This window comes from Vanellus vanellus, assembly GCF_965231255.1.
Source record: "Vanellus vanellus genome assembly, chromosome: 21".
Lineage (NCBI taxonomy): Eukaryota > Metazoa > Chordata > Aves > Charadriiformes > Charadriidae > Vanellus > Vanellus vanellus.
The window spans coordinates 5,016,915-5,037,983 of record NC_138926.1 but is presented as its reverse complement, the minus strand read 5'-3'; the positions used below and the strand labels follow the sequence as shown (position 1 = coordinate 5,037,983).

General features: G+C 39.3%; 1 protein-coding gene across 1 annotated transcript; it reads left to right on the top strand.

Moving 5' to 3' along the window:
* Window positions 1-1,940: 1,940 nt before the first annotated feature.
* Window positions 1,941-20,083, top strand: JHY (junctional cadherin complex regulator; the record flags this gene model as incomplete). Its single annotated transcript, XM_082493882.1, has 8 exons — window positions 1,941-2,281; window positions 5,248-5,746; window positions 9,696-9,806; window positions 12,381-13,033; window positions 13,843-14,104; window positions 16,023-16,103; window positions 17,372-17,497; window positions 19,880-20,083. 8 exons carry the CDS (start codon window positions 1,941-1,943, stop codon window positions 20,081-20,083), a joined length of 2,277 nt encoding a protein of 758 aa, XP_082350008.1.
* Window positions 20,084-21,069: the final 986 nt, after the last annotated feature.

Here is a 21,069-nt window from a genome sequence, read left to right as displayed (position 1 = left end):
CTCATTCTGACGCCAAACCTGGACATCCAGCTGGATTTAACCAAGCAGGAAAGCACCCTGATGTTCAAAATATTTTAAAAAAAGGAAAGTAACAATCCCCTTGTTAGGATTTCTGCCTCTGTTCCTCACCTGCACGATGGCAACATCCCGCTCTGCTGTGCAAGGCGGCATCCGCGCCAGTCTGAGAGGAGCTGTGATGCCAAACCATTCGGGTCCTGCCGTCTCCTGCATGGCCTAAGGTGCCGGGGGGGTCGCTGAGAACGTGGAAGTCTTCCAAGAAAGGGGTGGCCAAAGGCCAGGAGGACGCGTGACGTTACGCGTGGGACTCCCACAGATCCAGGCACAAACTGGCCTGCCGGCGAAGGGGCACGTGAGGAGAACGGCTGAGGCGTTACAGCCGCAGAGCCCCGCCATGCCACCACCACAGCCGCCCCTGCGGCGGAAAGATAGAACTCAATTCCCAAAATAAAGGAAATCTACATTTCAACAGAAAGCTGTGCGTATTTTTCCCGTCAGAGATTGTTATCTCTCACTAGACATAAGGAAACTGCTGGAAACTGGTTTTGAATACCGAATTCAACAGACGCGGGTGAAGTGACTGCCAGGAATAACCCCATTTTTAGGTGGAAAAGGGCTTCGCGCCGCAGCCCGGGCGCTACCACTCTCCCCGCGGGGAGGGGGGGGGGGGGGAGGAGCCACGCTCCCCCCGCCGCCCTCGCGTTGGTAGGTGCGGCGCGGCGTCCGCCGTGTAGCCATGGCGACGGGCCGGGCTGAGGGGCGGGGGACGAGGCTTTGGGGCAGAGCTGAGACCTGCGAGGGTGAGGGGACTTGGGGGCGAGGGGACTTGGAGGCGAGGCGAGGCGAGGCGAGGCGAGGCGAGGCGAGGCGAAGCGAAGCGAGGCCTCTGTGGGGCGCCGCACGCCTGGCCTGGCTTTTCTCGGGGGGGCTGAAGGCCTGCCTGCAGGCCGGAGAGGGGCCCCCGGGGCAGGGGTTACCGGTGAGGCCTCGGCTCCCTCGCTGGCTGCTCCCGGAGAGGCAGTTTCCAGCCAAAGCTTCCTTGCCGGTGCCAGGCGTTCCTCTGCCGGCTGCAGGGTGCGCGCCGCCTCCCATCAGCGATCGGACGGGAGCAGTGGATACAGGCGTCCGCCCAGGGGTGAAAGGCTTCCCGGAGGGTAAACTTGTGTGTGGCAAGCCGTGCTAACCCTGAAAAATTAGACATTATGTTTTGCGCTTCCATATCTCAACAGTCGTCCATGTACTAAAGTGAAACTCACTATGTTCCTTTAAACGGATTGGTCACGCTGTATGCGCTGGAACTGACTGATGTATGTTTCTTCACAAAACACTGTCTTTTTCCTTCCTCCCAGGCACTTGACCTTGTAAGTTTCTGGTGGTGCAAATGACTTATGAACATTTAAGTGCAATCAAATGAAAAGAAACCGTCCTTCTAATTTAAGAAGTGTTCTTTTCACTGTGTCCTTATCTGTCACACACTTTCTTCCTGATAGCTTAGATGTCAAGATGGTATAAAGTTGAATAAAGAGAAAACATAAAATTTCTTTTACCTTTTTGTTGCTTTGTCCTATCTTCATTTTCTTTTTCATAAGCTGTTTATACATTATTAGCTTTGTTCATAGCAGTAAGTCATGCATTTGCTGTATAGGGACCTTGATATTAACTGCTTACAGGAAAATCAGTGCAATGGATGAGAGTAAATAATTGTTTTAACTATAGAAGATCAAATTCTGAGCCCAAGCCAATAACACTACCCACAATTCCAGATTCTAACAAATATAATAATTATCATAGAGTGAACAACCTTTTTATGTTTACTCTCATGTTTTCCAAATACAGGATTGGGGCATACCATCAGTGCAAAACATGGAATGAATTCTTCAGGTACGAAGTATATTTCAGTTTCTTCTCCACACACTTGCAACATGAGTAAAAAACATTTTCCCCGAAGTGTAGTCACGCAACCAGATACTCATCCTGCAAACTGGAAAAGGCCATCTGTAAACGAAGGGGGCTTTGCCTCAAGTCCACATGACTCCCAAGAGTCTGATTTGGAAAGCCTTGTTCAGGAGAGAAACTATCAGTTAGAACTCCAGCAGCGGATTCGCAAAAATGAAGAGCTGGTAGGACTGTATTCTGATGAGTTGGAGAATGACAGCTTGGAAGAAGACAGCTTGGAGGAGAGGAGTTTAAAAGAACAAGAAGGAGCTGAGTATGACACAAATCAACATACAAATGGAATACAAAAGAATGATGGTAATGGAAGGTAAGGCACAGGATTTTAGCAGATGAGTAGAATAGTTCTGACACTTTAAAAGCTTATGCTCCTCAGAATATACACTACATATTCAAGACCAATTTACATTGTCGAAGTGTCTAATTTACATTGTCTATTAAGAGCACCTACGGACTTAGTTACACAGAGATATACTGTTTCATCTTACCCACATTCCTAATCATTATACTCGTTTCTCCACCGTAGCCTCAACTGTTTATTATGTAGGCTGAAACACCAGTGCGGGAGAGTAAGATGGAAAAGAAAACATCCCTCACAGACCTCTATAGGCTCCAGACATACCAGGTCTAGACACTACATGCAGAGGTGAATGCTACAGGCCTATTTAGTTGCCTCTGAAACAGGCAGGCTAGAAGCCAGGGAGTGCTAACCCCTACTCTTTTTACTGGGTAAGATAATGGGGGACCATTTAACTACAGTTTCTTCTGATAAAGGCCTATTAAATGTAGATCCCCTCTTATTCCTGTTTTCTTGGTCCAGAACTGCAGTCAGTGGAAGGAGTCCCATGACTGTAATGGTCTGTGGACCCCGTGCTACAATATTTAGCAGTACTTGCTCCTACCATCTTAAATAGTGCCATATAACTGTCAGACCTTCAGATGGTGCCGCAGCCCTGAGGTCACAGACTAGAGGGTTTCTGGAGCTGGGCTGTGAAAAAGGACCAGAGAGAAAACAAGGACTAGTACCAACACATCCTCTTTTTGTTCCTTATAGAAAGACCTGCGATGAGCAAACCAGACCAATTCCTGTAAGAAAACTTGCAGGCAAAAATTGGTGGGTTGAATAAATGCGATTTTGTCCTTATAGCTGTATAAATCTAAAATTAAAATTTCCAGGGTTACTGTCACCTTTAAACATTCTTTAGAAAGCATTAACTTGGTACATAAAATAAAATTTAATTTGCTGTCATATGCATAAAAGGTTTAACACTGTATAAATTGAGAATAATTCTCAAGTTTAAAGGGATTAAATTAAACCTGAAGCAATAATAATGTGCAGTTTCAATTTAATTGTCTAGTTAAAATAAAATGGCAAACAAATGAAGGCTAAATGATTAATAGCATGCTTTTATTCACCTCCTCAACAGGCAAAATGGCCAGTTATTGAATATTTTATTGTGAGTGCAAATGATGTTAATTGTACTAGAAACATGCTCTAATTTTTAGTAATTTTTTTGACTGAATACTATGCTGAATGTGAGGCTCTTCATTAAATGGAAATTTGATTTTATTTTGTTTGAACTTAGCCTAGTAAGTACTCAAATACAGTCCATTAACCGGAGCAAATATCACAGCATATACATATGAAACCCCCTCTCTACATCCATTACTAACCTCGGAATTTGAAGAGGAAACGCTGCATCTGTTGTCTACATACAACACTTTTGTTGATGAGTACAGAGTCCATCTAACCTTTATATCAAGTTGCGGGGAGGAATAAAAGGTGCACTTTTTGTCTGCAGATGATTAGAGATGAAGGAGCTCTTCACACTCATTTTGTTCCCGTGCGGTGACCTGGCCTGCATAATACAATTGAGCCGCTGTGCACACATTTCCACACAATAGAACTCTTTGGCATTATACTCTGTTATTTGAATCATTGCAATTATATCACATATTTCTGTACTCATTTCAAAATATGATCACCTATTTCTGTTTACCTGCGGTGTATGACAACTATGAATAATAATGTTTTCATCGGTGCAAATCATCTAATCTCTAGTATACAGGATACCACAGCACCAATACTTACCTGAAATGAAAAGCATTGCTAGAGAAACAGGTTATTTTATTATTAGGAGCCACTTGAAATATAGGCATAGGCATGTAACTAATTTAGAAAGGATGAATAAATGATTTCTTGGAATGTTAATATAATTAACCATGCCACAGTTTGGAGAACCCAGCAGATCAGTACATTTCTTTTCATTGGGGCGGAAGAGTCAACCAGGTTTCAGTGCCTATAAATGTCACTCTGAAAGGCTCACCGTTTGTCAGTGTCCAAGAAACCAGGATTATACTGCAGGTTCAGTTAAGAAAAAACAGTGTTAAAAGCTTTTTTCTCCCATGCTTCTTATTCCTGCTGCTGCCCACACGTCTCCTGGAAGCCAGTTTGTATTTGGCTCCTGCAGTTGTTTTTCCTCCTGTTGGATCAGACCTTAATTCATAAACAGAATCAATTGTGGTTCTTTTAAGGCAGACCGTCTTTGTTAGCTTTATGACAAATGTAGTTCAGAGCAACGCTTTGGACACTTGTTAAAAATTAAAAAAAAAGCCAAACCCACAAACATTTCTCATTTATATTTTTCTATGCTTATCTCAATTACAGCCTGTTTTTTAATGAGAAGTTACTTTAAGTTTTTTACAGAGAGTTTTTATTGAAACATCATGATGTTTCAGAGGAATGAGAAGAGTGAATAAAAATACAGACCTGTAGGCTATTGCTTCAACAGTCCGTTCTACTGACATCTGAGAGGGATTTTACCAAGAATATCACTTTTCTTTCACACAGCAGAGTCTTTGAAGAATGAGTAACACATACTGTCTTTTGTAGGCTACATCATTCTGAAGGAAACAACAGAAGCAGTATGTTATAATAGTTTCATCGTTTAGTTGATTCTACTAGTGCTTATGATTTATATGCTAAATTTAGGATAAAGATTGTATTCTACTGTGATCTGAATGTTAGGCAAATTTATCATTCACTGATAATGAAAATTAAAAATTAAGAGAAGGTCCTGCCTAAATTTTCTGCTAAAAAAACATTTGATAAAACTGTTCTGATCCCGATCTCACAAATGGCCATACTGTTGTATGCACTCAAATAATTCAGTTGACCATATTTGCAGGACATTTGTTGGCTCAAATTGCACACCAGAAAAATATAGAATTTATACAATTTATACATTAATTATTTTGTGTTTCTTTTTTAAATAGAAAACAACAATCTGTGGACAAATATTTCAGCCTAAGATACAATCCTAATTGGAAGAACACAAAAGAGGTAGCAAAATTTTCTGAGGCAGAAAAAGCATGTCAGGTTGCTGGAGGAAGCAGTGTGGACTTTTCACAAGATTCATTTTACCTCCATTACAATGGCTCCCCAGAAGAAAAGAATCAACAGGAGGTAAAGTCACAAGATTCATCCTCAGAGTTTGGTACAGAATTACTAAGCTTTCATGAACCAAATGCCATGGTCAGCAATGAACCTTTTAGGCTACATACCAAAGGGAAGGAATCTGCAGATGGCTGTTATTTCCAAGATAGTCCCAGTACATATGGCAGTGCTTTTTCTCTTCAGATTCAAGAAGATCGACCACAAAGAGCAAAAAAAGACTTTGTGGAAAAAAATAAACAGACTTTAGGATTACGTTCAGAGAAGATCAATTCCTATCTTCAATTACACAGTAAAAAGCAAAAAGTTCTTCAAGAGCAGGTACGTAAATTTTACATGTTTTCTAACTGGTATAAACTGAGGACTGTCTAGTGTTAAAAAAGAATGGCTGCATGATCAGGTTTGCAGAGGAGGTAAGCAGATTTACAATCTATCATGCAACTGATAACTTACTATTTCCTGTGTGAATCCTGGAATAATTGAGAAGTCCTCAGTTACTCACAACCCCAGTGATGGCCTTATTACAAGCCTAGTTAAGCTACATATATTCTTGGCCACAAAGCATGTCTGCATGGTCACAGAGGTGGTCTCTCACTAGTTTTTAATCTAGATGCTAAGGAAATACTGTCATCTTTCTTATGGGATCTACATTACTCCCTAATTAGTGGTTCTTTTTTTGCTGCCTCTGATTTCTCCCTGCTTGGCCAGTGTTAATTTGGTAATGATTACCTCTGCTAATAGCATATTCCCAGTTTTGCTCAATGCAGCAAATGCAAATTGCTTCTGATAGCAGAACACTTACAATTTTTTAACTGTAGTAGGAAACCTTGATGTTACCATTTGGCTTAAAAAGCAGAGTTAATGTTTTTCCAACTGCATTGATCATAACAAAAAAACACATGTGAATTTACAATTGAGTTTGAGAACTAGAAAACACATTGTGGTCACACTGCTTTCAAGGGCCATGCACACTTTTGCTTACCGCTGTCATTTAGGGCCACACATGTAGGAATATCCAAGAAATGTGTGTTGGATTTGGGTGGTCAGACAACCCTTTCCCCCTGCTTGCTTTCTCACCCAGACCAAACCTTGTATTTGAAATCAGTCAATATATACTAGTCATGTACAGTACTTGGATTCGAAGGGCCTAGCGTTCTTATGATTGACTGCGAAATGTCAGACAACTTGTATTAAGGATTAAGTGGAAATGTAATTACAATTCCTAATGAACGATTATACATGAGTTTGTTGCTTTTACTTGCTACTTATTATGCATAATGGGAAGGTGGGAGTCATTGATCGCTTCATGAGTTGTAGCACAGAAAATTCTTAACTTGCAAAACTACAGAGACTTTCTGCTTCAAGTGACACATTTCCGAGGCTAATGAACAGTTGACACAACACTAGAGGGCATCTGCTGACTACATTACAATGAGCGTAACGGTGGACAAGCTTTTCTCTAGCAGAGCTATTAAGAGCACTTGTTTTTTTCAGTTATAATTTGGTTGATGGTAAAAATAATTACTGTAGATTGATGCTAATTAAAGCTGTGTTGATATGATTATGTTTACTATTTGGGGAATTCTGAAAATATTTCATATGTAAGTATTGGAGCCAGGGATCAGGACTTCATTGTGTAGACACTATTCAAAGATATGTAATAGAAAAAAAAATCTGTTAAAATCAGGGCTATGTTCTAGGACCACCTTGCTGAAGTAGCCATGGGGACAGCAGAGCTGTGACATAGCAGGAGCCAGGCAGTGTGTGTGTAGAAAGGTGTGTTTTTTTCCTTTGCAAGTTGATACAGCCACGGAAGCGTCACCACCTACTGTCAGCTAGCTTTGTATTTGCTGCGGATAGGCATAGAAAGAAGTATTTACCTCTCTTCTTCTTAATCAAGACATCCATTGCTCCATCTCGTTGGAGGGGTGAAAGAAGGTCTGATGGATGCATCTTGTTGACCAGAGCTGGCCCATGAGCCAACTTTGGTCACCTCACCTGGAAAACTGTAGCAAAAGTGCAAAACCACCAAGTATGCGAAGAAGCAAACAAGCCATATGTCTTCTGCTGGAGTGAGCAAACATGTTCTGAATACTGCAACTAGATTATTTTGAGCTTTGCAGGATGCTGAAGTTGTTTTTATTCATACGATCACTGTTGGCGATCAGGTACTGTGGTAGTGAAATAGTGTTTACATTGAAGTAAGTACTTTGCGTACAGCTTTTAGCAACTGACATAACAATAGGTAAAATATTTACAGCCTCATTCTGCAAGGTTTACAGCTGTTATCTCTGTGCATACAGACAGCAGTCTGTATGTACAAAAACATGCCATAAATGTGTGTTGATCTGTATATTTACTAATTTATATAACATTTTATAAAGCATCAAGTTCTTTGCAGTGTTGCCTGATTCTTTAAGAACCTGATGATGAGTTTCTTTGAGAGAGAGAGAGAGAGAAAGAGAGAGAAGTAGTGGCCCAATCTAGCTCAGCTGTACTCAATATGAGTTGCTTTCCTACCTACAAGCCCCTTACTTCAAAGCAAGGAACATAATGTACAATTTTTTAATGGCTCTAGACCAAGGCACTCAGAGTCTCTGTGCACTGCGCCTTGCCTCAGTGTAAACACCTAATCAAGATTGCCTGCGCTTCAACAATAGCAGCCAAATGCAATTCGAGAACCACAAGCCTTTGAAGTCCTCACTGCAAAGGCCGGTTTTCTAGTCTGGGATAATGACATGCCATGATTGCTGTCTTTGTTGTATCTTTTCAGTAGAGAAGCAATTATGGGCCTCAATTTAACAGAATAGGCATTACACAGCTTATGATGCTCAAAATGCAATTTCATTTGATCATTTTCTCAATTTGATTGGTATTAATAGAATAGTTCACAAAAAATGCTGGCAGAGGTTGTGTCCTGTTCCTCTTTCAAAGAGATAATGTAGAAGTATGCTTTACCTGCCCAGTAAACTATCAATACAGTGAGTCAGTTGGTTCCACCAAAAACATCTTACTGACTGCAAAGCTGCATCTACCCACAGTTCAGGAAACCTGCGTGGTAACTTTTAATTTGTGAACTTTTCTAGTCACAGCTAATAGAATCTGCATCACCATTTGGAGCAATGAGATCACCTGAAAATTCAGCAATAGACCCTACCTACCTTTTCCTGGTTATTCTGATCTCTCACCCCCAAAGATGAGAGGCTCAGCTCCCCAGAAGGATTTAGCACTTCCTTCACACTTATTTCACCGTTATGATTTTCAGTGAATAATTCTCATGGTCACAAATATCTTCTCAGTGCAAGTTCTCCTGTGTTAGCCAGTGTCACTCTGCAGTGGTGCATAGGTCCATCTAACACAAGCATGAGTCCTGCACATAGCTAGCTGTAGTCTCTTTATGGTGGGACTGCCTAATTACACACTTAATTGAGCTCACACCTGCTATAATACTTAGCAGGATAAGGTGGACAACACAAGTATAAATAAAAAATAAAAAAGCATTGTTTTTCATGAAGCTTCATAGATTGGAAAAAAAAAAGTTTAATGCTTTCAAGAAAAAATTCATTATTGCCATATTTACGAGGGTATCTCGTGGCTTCGAAATCTGTAGTGACAGCAGCCACCCTCAAAAAAATTGCTCAAATTTGATTTCCAGCCATTGTGCTACCACAACTGCGGCCACGTGCACATGTTGTTCTAGTTTGTGTGCTTGCTATTTTGCACAAGGTGATTGATATTGTTGCCAGGCTATGTGTATCAGATGTTTTATTTCTGCAGCTACTCCTTGTACTTTTCTACCAACATCACTGTGTTTTGCCGTCTTTTTCCACATGACTCTATTGTTCAAGACTTTGCTATGATGTGTGTCATCCATCAATATCTTGGTACACTGGCTGATTGTTTGCACAATGATGATTGTCTAGTTGCTTTTCTGTTATTAGGTACATCCACTGGCTCTCATATCAATGGAGAAGCCCAGACATTTGAGAGTTACAACTAGATTTCTGTGCTGCATACTTCCTGCAATTTTCTTTTCCTCTCTTCTTTTTAAAAGTAGAAGGACTACTCCCTACTACCACACCACTGTCAATTGGGGTTTTGTTTCCTTTTTCATTTTCTGGTTTAGCCATTCAATTTCATATCTATTATATAACACCTAAGCTTAGTGGTTTAGCTTTAATAGGAGGCAAATTATTTCTCGTTCTTTCACCAAGACTTTTAAATCCTTTCATCTGGTTGGGCTGGGGCCATAAACATTCTTGGTTTTTAGGTTGCAGATCCTAAAACTGTTGATGAGGAACGGGTTCAGAGTATCCTACCATTCCAGACTGTGAAAATGGAGCCTGAAGACAAATGGTACCTGAAGTCACAGCAGCTCAAGGTTGCTTTTCAATAGAACATGATAATTGAAATATATATGTAAAAGCATTGAAGTTTGAATATTTAAAGCTGTAATCTCATTACTTTTAAAATACCGATTACTGACAGTAAATCCTTAGATATGTATCAGAAGATATTCATCAAAATTTAATGCATATTCTTCTCTATATACTGAATTATTTTAAACCAAAATAGATCTCAAAATCCAAGAAATTCTGAGCTCAAAGAATCTTATCTATTTAGAACATTATTTGGTTTATAATGATGTAAAAGTGCAAAGTAGTACATGTTAGATGGTTTGTGAGGATTCTGAGCTAGAACTTTGCTACTGTTGATTTACTTGTCCCCTAAAATCCCCATGAACATCAAAGGGTTACCATAAACCAGAAAATGTTACAAGTAGAAAAAGTTGCACTGACCTCCTCCATACACATAAGTCTATAGATCCGTTTTATTCTGGCCTTTCAAACCGATGGATAGTCTTTGGAGCACTGAAAGAGACCGGGTTATCATCCCTGATGAAAAACCAAGAACTTGAGAACCAGAACTTCAAGCCAACTGGAATTATTATTGGCAAATCTAGTTGCAACCTTTGTATTACAAGTATTTGAAGTAATTCAGGCAGACTGTTTAAATTCCCTGCTGTTCATTTAATACTGGAAGCTGCACTTCTGTAAAGGACAAACAAGATTTTATGCTGCTATTCATTGTGAGGGATGTGCTTTATGTATGGAATTTCAGAATGAAGGAGGTGTTTTACAGGGCTGCTCATTCCTTTTAAATGGGAAAACATTGGCCTGTTCCCAGTTTGGCAGCAGTTCATGCTTTCTACCAGTGGCACAGTATGCCAGAACATTAATCGTTACAGCAGAGGTCGAGCTAACAAATCATCATCTTGGCACCAGGAGTCAGGATTCCCCAGTGCTAAAGCTTTCACCAAAACATTCTGCTCTATATGTGGATTTAATACCTACCATTAAGTAGTTATTCTGAGTGCATATGCTATGTAGTGATTGCAAGTGTTGCTAACAAAAGAACCCTAGAGAGACAGGAGGATGAAATGGAGGATTTTAGTGCTGACAAAGATTAAATGGACTGAGAATGGATTTGTAATATTCCCTAGAAGGAAAGCCATGTCTTTCCTCAAAATGGGCAACACCTGATGCTGTAATTGGAAAGTGATAAATCTTAAATCAACTCCAGATTTAGAGTATGTCAATATAGCTCAAGACAGTAGTCCTGGTGTGCTTAAATTCTTAAATTGTTTCTTATCATTTGGATAATGTTTTGCAGGTTACAGGCCAGGGAGGAGTGCTTGGTTTAGAAATGAAATCATTTAAATAACTGACATCAGTCTGTTTCTACTGTGGACCAATCTAATAGTGTGTACATAGCCATCTTATCCTGAAATCTACTACAGTTTACTTTCATTAGAGGATAAAAACCAAGAACTGATTTGATTTTTGAAACATTTTCCCTAGATGGTTGACAGTGAGCTACTTGTCTACAGAATTAGAAACAAGAAGTCGTGTGCATTTAAGGGCACCAATTTTTGCACCTGATTCAGATAAAACTCCCCTCATTCCATATTTACCACAGCATCATTTCTTAGATATGGTCTGCATCTGTAAGGAACCGTTTTTATAGTGTTCTGCTTCAGAATTTGTCTCTGGCCATTAAGCAAAGTTTTGATGCAGTATTATGCATTGTCTGTGCAGCACCTGAATAGCATCTGTGCTTCTGTTCTTGACTAGGGCTTCCTACATATTTTACTTTTGGATTAAATCTAGCCAGGCCATCGCCTGATCTAGCCACGAGCATAATTCACTGTGTCAGGGTTAGGTACAAGCAGCACAGAATGATTTTGATGGGTCTAATCAAACTTATGCAAACTGGTCTAACTCGTTATCATTATGTTTCAGAACTGCTACCATAGTCGTGAAGGACCAATAGTATACCTATATCTCTTTAGGGTCCTTCTATCAGGACATGTTTTGTTAATTTACAAACCCCAAACCCAAAGCCTTAGAAATGCCACAAAGAAGATTGTTCTCCATACCATACTAGACTTTGGGACACAGATGCTTTTCCTTTTACACTTCACTCTCTGCTAAGAGTTCACTTTTAAAACTAATTTCCATCACAATACTCATTCAGCTGACTAAAACACTGCTATAACCCTTTTCTAGTTGTGAGTGTACATTAAATAGGGGAGGTTGGCTTCATACATCCCTGATTTTTAAAGAGACAGATGATTATGCACTCCAGCCTGTTCCAGGCACCACATCAACACATGTTCAAAGTTCAGTATATGCTCAGAGCTCAGCTTCACTGTAACCAGCACAGCTATTTAAGGGCTGTCTGAAATAAGAATGATGTCCTGAATTAGAATCATAGAATATGATGTAATCTAGTCAAAACACCAGTTAATCAGTTAATTTGTAGAATTCTAAGAAATAGCTACATGAAAGACATTGTGACAGGGAGACTTACCCATACACTTGTATATTGTTCATCTTAACGAACATAAAATAGCAACCACTGAATTCACCCCACTTTTGATAACTTGTTTTAGGATCACCAGAATAAGTCTTCCCAGAGAAATAAAATAAAATCCAACCACGGTATCAAAGGGAGAGCTTTCCCAAGGAATGATAGCCAACTACCACCAGGAAGACCAGCAGAACCAAAGTCTTGGCAACACAGGCACCACCAAATACCAGAATTTCAGACTGCTCCCATGCAGGCAGTGGAGCAAGACAACAGCAGCACACTGCAGAAATGGCTGTATCCAAGTCCTTCTACTGACCCTGACACTAATACAGCAGCAAATTCAGATACTTGCTTAAATAATTTCCCAAATTCAAGATATGTTGTTAATCAGGATTTTACCGCATCTACCTATCCTTCTCACCCAACATTACATAGATTTAACCCAGCTGAGGTTATATCTCCAGCATACAACAGCAAGAAGAACAAGAAATATCAGCATGATTCTCCAAATGGACTTCCGCATGACCAGCAACGTTTGTACAACCATGCCTCTGTGCAGCTTTTTGCCAGAGATGACAGTACCAATGGTCAAGCACATCCAAATCGGGGGAATATTTCATCTACTTTTAATGCCAATTTTCAAGAATTGGTGAAGGATCAAGTATCATTTCAGGATTGCAAAAGATGGATTTATGCAGATAAAAGGTATCAGAACTATGCTATCAGTAGTTTATGGTAAGGATATAAGTATTGAAACAGTATTATAACACTGTGATGCCCAGAAAAAAATAGAATTTAAGAAGAAAATATTTTGAAGTCCAAAGTATAAAATTCTTTTGCTACAAACCTGTCTCTATAGATTACTACTAACTTAAGATGCATTGTAACTATTAACTTTTGAATATGGTATTGGAAAAGGACAGTTCTGTACCCCTGGTTCTGTTGCACATAGAATTTTCCACAATTGAAAGTTTCCTTCTGAAAAGCCAGAAAGTGAAGTTTAAAAAGTAGATAGCAAAGAGTACAGTGCATAAACTAAGTCTACTGCTAGCTGCAGTTATATCCAAACTTGCCTCGCAGGGTGAATATCCAGAGTCATTTCAGTACCAATACTGGCTCACTACACATGGGGAAGGGCATGAAAATCCTTAGTTATATAGAATTTCACCTGCCTTGATAAAATTGAAGGTTTTATTTCACATAGACAATTAATTCTTTCACTTTGTGAAGAAAAAAAGGTCAGCAGGCCTCATCCAAGGCCATTTAAAGGCAGTTTTCACTGGCTTAAGCTATCTTTGCATCAGGCTGAAAGTTTCCCCATCTATATTTTTTCCATTTATTTAAACAGTTTCCATACACTTGGGTGCAAGCAAAGTCACTCATTGTGAAATACCTGTCTTTCCATCATCACATTCCCAGTATATTCTGTGAGCAGGGATCATTCCATGTAAGGATTGCTTGTTGAGCTATCTGCTATATAAAAGTAAAGATATATTTTTTTCCTCTCTTTCTTTTTTGAGGCCTTCTCAATCTTCTGGTCACAGTTCAACAACAGCCCCTTGTACAGCCTCCCAATTTACACAAAAAATGGAGCGAAATCACCAAGAAATCACTCGTTTGACAGAAGCTCGCTTAGCTGACAGGCGGTTGTTCAGCCTACTTCCACCTATAATCCCACAGGTAAAAAGCGGTTCAGAGGTAAATCCAGAGACTGGTGAAGGAAATCAAGTGAAAATAAGCCGAAGCAAGACAGAGGGATATCTCATGCAAATGGAAAAGCAAAACCAGCCTAAAGTCAGTAAGAAGGTAAGCAAATCAATGTGGATTGGATGGTTATACATTTATATTTCCCCCTCTGATTAATATTTTTTTCTTAATAATCCAAAGATCTTCACACACACAAAAAGAAAAAAGCAAACTGAGGAATATTTCATTGCTACAGAACAGACACACTGACACACACTGACTTGCCCAGAACATTAAAAACCAAGGAACAAAGGTGGAAACAGACAGTAAAATCATTTTGGTCTGAAGAGCAAGGCAGAACACTACCACCTCTCCCTATGTCACTTTCAGCCTTGATTAGCTCCAAGAACACACAGAGCAGTGTTTGTCTTTTAAGTTATCCAGTGATAAAATGATTTAGAATAAAGCTATTTGTATAAAGCAGCAGGTAGCCAGGCCTCAGATCTGAGCAAACCATTATCCTGGTCATGCTCATTTGCTATCCAACTCAAATCTCTTGGTTTCCAAGGCAATCAAACTGAACAACAACAAACTTAGAGGATTTGTAAAGCTAACGGCATAAACATTATTACAAGTCTCTTGATGATCCCGTTTTGGTCCTTATTAAAACTTGGTTCTTTTTGTTTCTTCTGTGTGTCCAGTTTCATACTGTAACCAGTTAACACAGACACAGCGGAACAGCATAGAGATATCCCTGTGTGTCCCTGACAAATTAAATGTTTAAGAAGTTAGCTCCAAGTTTCAGGGCAGACAAACTAAGCTGGAATAATTACTCATGTGTTTCATCTAGGAGGCAGTTTGTGTATTGCTGCTTGAATGCCTCTAAGAAGAATTAGCTGGATTATGATAGTAACTGAAGGGCAGATTTCCTTCCCTTTCTGTTCCTCTGAGTTCAAACTGTTGTTTCTGTCCTGTATTTTCAGTAGCTTTCTCACACTTCATATGTGAGGAATGCCACAGAGAATAACCCTGTTTATGTCTCACAGAAAAATCCAGCTTTTTCTGATAAACAAATGCAGTCATACTCATCACAGGAAGTGAGAAAACCCTCATTTTGTTGTAGATAGCTAAATGGTTGACTCTTCAGAGTACCTTAAATTAAAAGTTAAGTGTAAATATTTCACAAAAGAATAGGGATAACTGATACAAAGAATCAAATAGAAAATTCAGTGCATAGAATTAGTTTCTTTGCAGTTAAGTTTAACTTGAACAAGTCCTGTGAAGAAATGCACATTTTATTTACATATAGACATTTCTTGGTGTTTCTGCATTACTCTGATAGAAATTACTTCAGAGCTGTTCATAATGAGTTTCCACTGACAAGTTTTTAAAATTTAGTCCACTTGTAAAAATTAATCTAGTGTACGTGAAAGAGATTAAAAAGATCCTGGAAGTATTGGGGTCTTTGTAGTAATGTCATGAAATATTGAAATAGCATCACCCATCACTCCTCTTCTGTCTTCCCTATGGATTTGTAAAGCTTTTGCTGTGCTGCAAGGCATGTATTTTTCAACTGTCTGTGAACAATTTTCCATTGTAGTTTTGAGAACAAAGAAAGGTTACAATTACTAATAACATTTGCCTAATTTTTTAACCACCGAAATCAGGTACTTTTATCTGCTTCTCTTATAACAGTTTCTTTGGTGTTTCATTCTAATAACAGTCAAATGGGTCACTTTAAGCTGTTTAAAAATAAAGCTCACAAAAGATAATTTTTGACTGAGAAAGTATTGCTTTGTGGTTTGGATGATTGGCAATTACCCATCCAGATTCAAAGGAAATACAGTGTAATTTGACTTGAGAATTAACTCAATCTTTTTGGTCACCTACAATCCTTGAAATGAGACATGGCAGAGGTAAGACTGAGATTACAAGTTGAATCCTGCTCTTATCTTGGGTGTCCACTACAAGACTGCTTTAATAATGCTCTCCATTAAGTCGTATAAAGGAAAATCTGCCACTGTTGTTTGTTTTTCAGCCATGTAGCTCAAAAGCCTACATAAATCTGAATGTGAAGCTTGGAGGCCTTGGACCTGACTATGAAGCAATCAAAGAGAAAGTGAGCAGTCCCTGTTACATAATCTGCTTTTCAGTTCTGCAAAGTGAACTTAGGCAGGGAAGAATGGCAAAGAAATCGCTGCTGGGAAGCAACTCATGTTTGTCTGGTACTTTATGTCCTTGACTCTAGGCCTAGCTTGAGATCCTAAGGGGAGATTCAAATAGAAGGAAAGACAACTGTATTGTGGATAATTTTAACCCTCTAATTTTGTAGTTCCAGAAACAAGGAGTAATTCACAGAATTCAACAGGGCTACTTGCACATCAGCAAATTGTACACTTAGGTGACTGAGTTGCATTGTCATTCCCAGTGTAGTTTGCCTAACCTTCAAAGTGAAAGACGAAGTTGTGTAAACACAAGAAGAAAATAGCTGGAAGCACATTACCCTGTTGAAATGGAGACAGATTGTTCAGAACAAGTATCTGAACAACTGGTATTATTTGACCTGTTCTCTGCTGATAATGAGGGTCTGGTAGCAGCCGTATATCTGAGGTGCTGCAAACTCCATCCTGCATGCGTTGAGACCCTATTAATACAACAACAGATGCTTTATATGGCATTCTTCATAGAAACATTGTAGGACAGCAGGGAGCAAAAATGATAAAGTGATCATCCCTTTGGAGTCATTGAGAAGCCCCTGTATTTTCTTCCTCCTTGCCATAACAGATTAGAGATCTGAAATTGGAATGGACAGAGTGGTGCATAGCCCAGGACTCCGTGTATTTTTAACACCATCATAACACTTCTGGAACCTGACATACCACTGGGCTATCATTGCACTGAAAGGAAATAATTGACATTGGCCAATAGCGGGGGCAAGGTAGAGCATACTGCTGAATTTGAGCATAATGAATTGCTGGAAATATAGAGACACAGAATATCAGTTAAGTAAATGGAGCAAGTCATTCAGGGCCTTAAAAGTAAGTACAGAGGTTTTAAAAGTCGTTGCAAAAGCTGACAGAAATTAGCATAGCCATTTTAGAACTGAACAGATATATTGAAACATTCAGAATAAAGATGCATCTGTCGCATTTCTGTTGAGCTCTAGCCTCAATACGGTCCAAGAGAAAGCTCTTAAAAATAAAGAGTGACTAAAAAAGCTGTGCCATTTATCGGGATTTCCTGTTGTGTTCTGCTGAGGGATGATCAATAGCATAGCCAGGTTAAACAGCGACAGACGTGTAAATGGAAGACTCCAGCAGAAAAAGTGTTTCATTGATGGATCCACTGAGACATTTAATTAACCATACACTTTTTTCCTTTTGTCAGAAAGAGAAGTTAAAGCAACAAAAGGAATATGCAAAGCAAATTAAGGAACACAATATGAAAAACATTGCTTTGATTCAGAGGTTACCTACAAAACCCCAGGTCGTATCTTCAGCATCAAGACAGAAGGTAAGAACAGGGTCCCTTTAACATGCATGCAGGGAGAGATTCTGGACTTTGCACAAAGAAAAAGAAAAGTGTAAATTTAACTCAGAGTAGGCTAAAATAGTTTCTCCATTTCGATTTTCCTTTTAACGACTCTAAGGACTTCTACTCTCACAGGATCCTGGTAAGTGCTCATCTGTGCATCTATTCTGTTAAATCTGCAGATGTATACCAAGAGTTGCTGATTTCTTTGCCAACAGCGGTTTTCAGTCCAAGCATCTGCCTTGCTCTTCATAAGAGTGTACCAAGTAGAAACAGAGCAGTGCTCCATCCAAGCTACCAGCACTCAACTTGGCTTAACCAGTTAGCGATGTTTTCCTGGGGAAAGGGTGAGAATAAAGAAGAGCGGGACCCCCCTAGGAACATACCCAGTGCAGCACATGCTCTGCTTCACATCAGCGGTAGAGGCCACACTACTGCAGAGTGCACTCTTCTAATGGACCACAGATATCCTCGTGTTAGTCTATTATCCACCTGCCTGTCAGTCTCACTCACAAACTCCTTTCAATTCAGTTGCGTAGCTACAGTGATTGGCCTTATTTTTCAAGCCCATACAACATCACTTTAGCCTTCACTGGTGTTCAAGAATAGCCCAAATGAGCAACAACTGACTACAGTGGCATACATAAACAAACAAAGGTAGCACCTTTTCCCTATTGCAGGAGGTAATAAAGCTCTGGAAATAGCACGTGTTTTACCCAATCAGTTCTGCAGGAGCTCACCTGCCTGGTGCCAAAAGCATGCTAACAGGCATTTCTCCAAAATGACGAACGAGAACTGAATGCTTCAGAAAAAAGTTTTGGAGTTTAGTATCAGTTGAATCCCTCGGTTACTTGCATTTATTCCCAAACCCCGCATAAACCACAAAGAGGTGAAACTGCATTCTTTGGATGTCAAAAGGGTTTTGGATTCCTTCAGAAGACTTCCCAAACACTCTTTCACCAAGAACATGAGATAACACAACTCCCACTTGAGACCTAACAGGTGTTTCCAAATACATGCGACTGAAACACAGGCACCAAAAAATGTCCCAGGTTAAACCAGGGCGCTCTCAGTTTCAGGGTTTCTGTAGTACTGTTTCTGTTCCCTCTGCAAGACAGCCTTCCAGGTTCCATTCATCACTCCATACTATTTGACGCTCCTACAGGTATCTGCTTTGCATTCCTCTTTCAGCATGGCCCTGCTCAGCTTCAGTGAGACATGTCAGATCTAGAACAGCAGCTTGAGTATTCTCATTTTTCTTTTTAATTTTGATAGTTAAGCCTGGCATGCAGTAGAACCTAAGCCCAGTTAAACAGAACTTACATACTTCTTGTTTGCACAATGTCGTCTTTACCTGCTTCTCACATTCACACATGCAAGTTTACCTACACACTGCTACAGAAAAACATACTTGGAAAGATGCGTGATAAAAGGAAACATTCAGCCAGTGTGGGAAGTACAGTTCTTCAAGATATGCTGTCCCTGTCAGTAGTCTGTTACTGCCCGCCTTTCCCTCTGCTTCGTGGTATATTTGTTCAGCATATACACTTTCAGAGTGTCTGAAGTAAAAAAAAAATTGGTTTGTTTCATGTTGCTGTTCATATTCTCAGTAGAGTACGTGTGGGTGCTGCACAGACTGGGTGATACTGGTAATGAAATTTCCAGTCACAATAGCATATGCATGGTTATAAAAGAATTCTGGGATCTCTGTGAGAGGCTATTCTTTGTTTTACTCTGAAACAGTTAAAGGTTGGCATGTCTAATACCATCCTCACTCATTCAGAAATCTTTTCTTGTTCAGAACTGTGTTAGCTTTGAAATTAACCAAAAAGGAATTTGGCAAGGGATTATATTAAATCAGGTTCCAGAGAATTAAAAACAATTACCTAGACTTCATTTCAAAACTCGTTATAACATTTTAGGCCTTTCAATACATCAATTCCTTAGAATTTGTCATAGGAGCACTTAGTTTCCATCCTTGTGATATTAACCTGCAGAACTCCCTGCTATAAGATATGACTGCGGACAAGAGCTTAATGAGACTGAAAAAAAAAAAAAAATAAATGTTTATAAACTTAGTAGACTTGCATTGCTTTTTCTTTTTTAAAGAAAAAACATGGCTTCAGTATTTAATGTGGCCTCCAGTGATAAGTGTCAGAAAGCAAAGCTCATTGAGGTGCATTATTTTGCCCACTGCAGAAGTTTCTTGCAGTCCCCACTGGTGTCTAGTAGTGAACACTGCCAAAAGCAAGATCAGGAATTAGGAGAACTGTTAATTTGACTCAACATAGAAACACCTAAATTTTCTTGGATATATTGGTCAGGTTTTCTCTTAATCAGTTACCCCAATTTTCATGTTTTTAGGCGCTGGAATACGCTAAGAAGATTCCTAGACCAAAGACTTTCACGGCAAGACAATCTGATGAGGAGGCGAAAGAGGAAAGAGTTCTGCCACAGACTTTAAACGGAGACAGTTTACCTCAAATTGCATCCTTGGAAACTTTGCAAAATAGACACGAGAAGGAGAAGCAAGTTGTAGCTGCTTTCAGAACCCTTCATATCTTATAAGTAATAGGAAGTGATTAGGGATATCTTGAAGGCAAAAACGTCTGAACTATTTAATCATGAGCGGTGACCATCATGTATTGATTAACCATTCCTTTGAAATATAAAGCGGCTTAAGTTGAATCATTGTTAAGTTTTAGAATCACTTCTACTCTACCTATTTTTAAAAAAAAATTAAACAGTTGCATTTTAATATGGTAATGTCTGTTGTCCTTTTTCTTTGGAATCAACTGATATAGCAGTTGCATCTTTCAGACTAATCAGCTGTTAGCTTGTCACAGCTGGATCATTTTTAGGCATATCAGATATGTGGACATATCCACAAAACATTAAAAATAAGCATGTTTCATTTGGTGATCTTAATACCAGCAATGTTTCTCTTCTGGAAGTGCAGAGGAGACTTTGGCAAACTGTCAAGAAATAAAGCCAAAAATAATCCATTGTTGGTAAGAAAGAGAACAAAAATGTGCACCAAACATAGCAGTTGGTAATGATACAATACTAATTATTCAAATGTTACTCTGTTATCTGTTGGTGAATAGTTGTCACATCAAGACCAAAATTTTGAAGCTTCATCTGGGACAAGAAAATTCAAAACAAGTACTGGCTGATCATGCAGACAATATGTTATTAGCCAGAAGCAGTTGGAAAATATATTGAGTAACTAGGGGTAATTGAGAGCTACATGTTTGAGAGGAAACAGCTTTTAACAGATTAAATCTATGAAAATAACAGCAAACAGATGGGTTTCTTACAATGGTTCTGTTTCTTTAACTTAGTAAATTATGAATTAAGTCAACATATGAAATGTGATTAGAACACACAGCAAGGGAATTTTGAACACACTAAAATCTGATAGAAAATAGGCTAGTTAAAAGGAAAAAAAAAAAAAACAACCACCTTGTGATTATGTGTAATTGCTTTATCCAATTTATTAGGTCCCCTTTCGTATGGGAGGAGAGAGACAATTAGTCTTTGGGCCTAAAAAA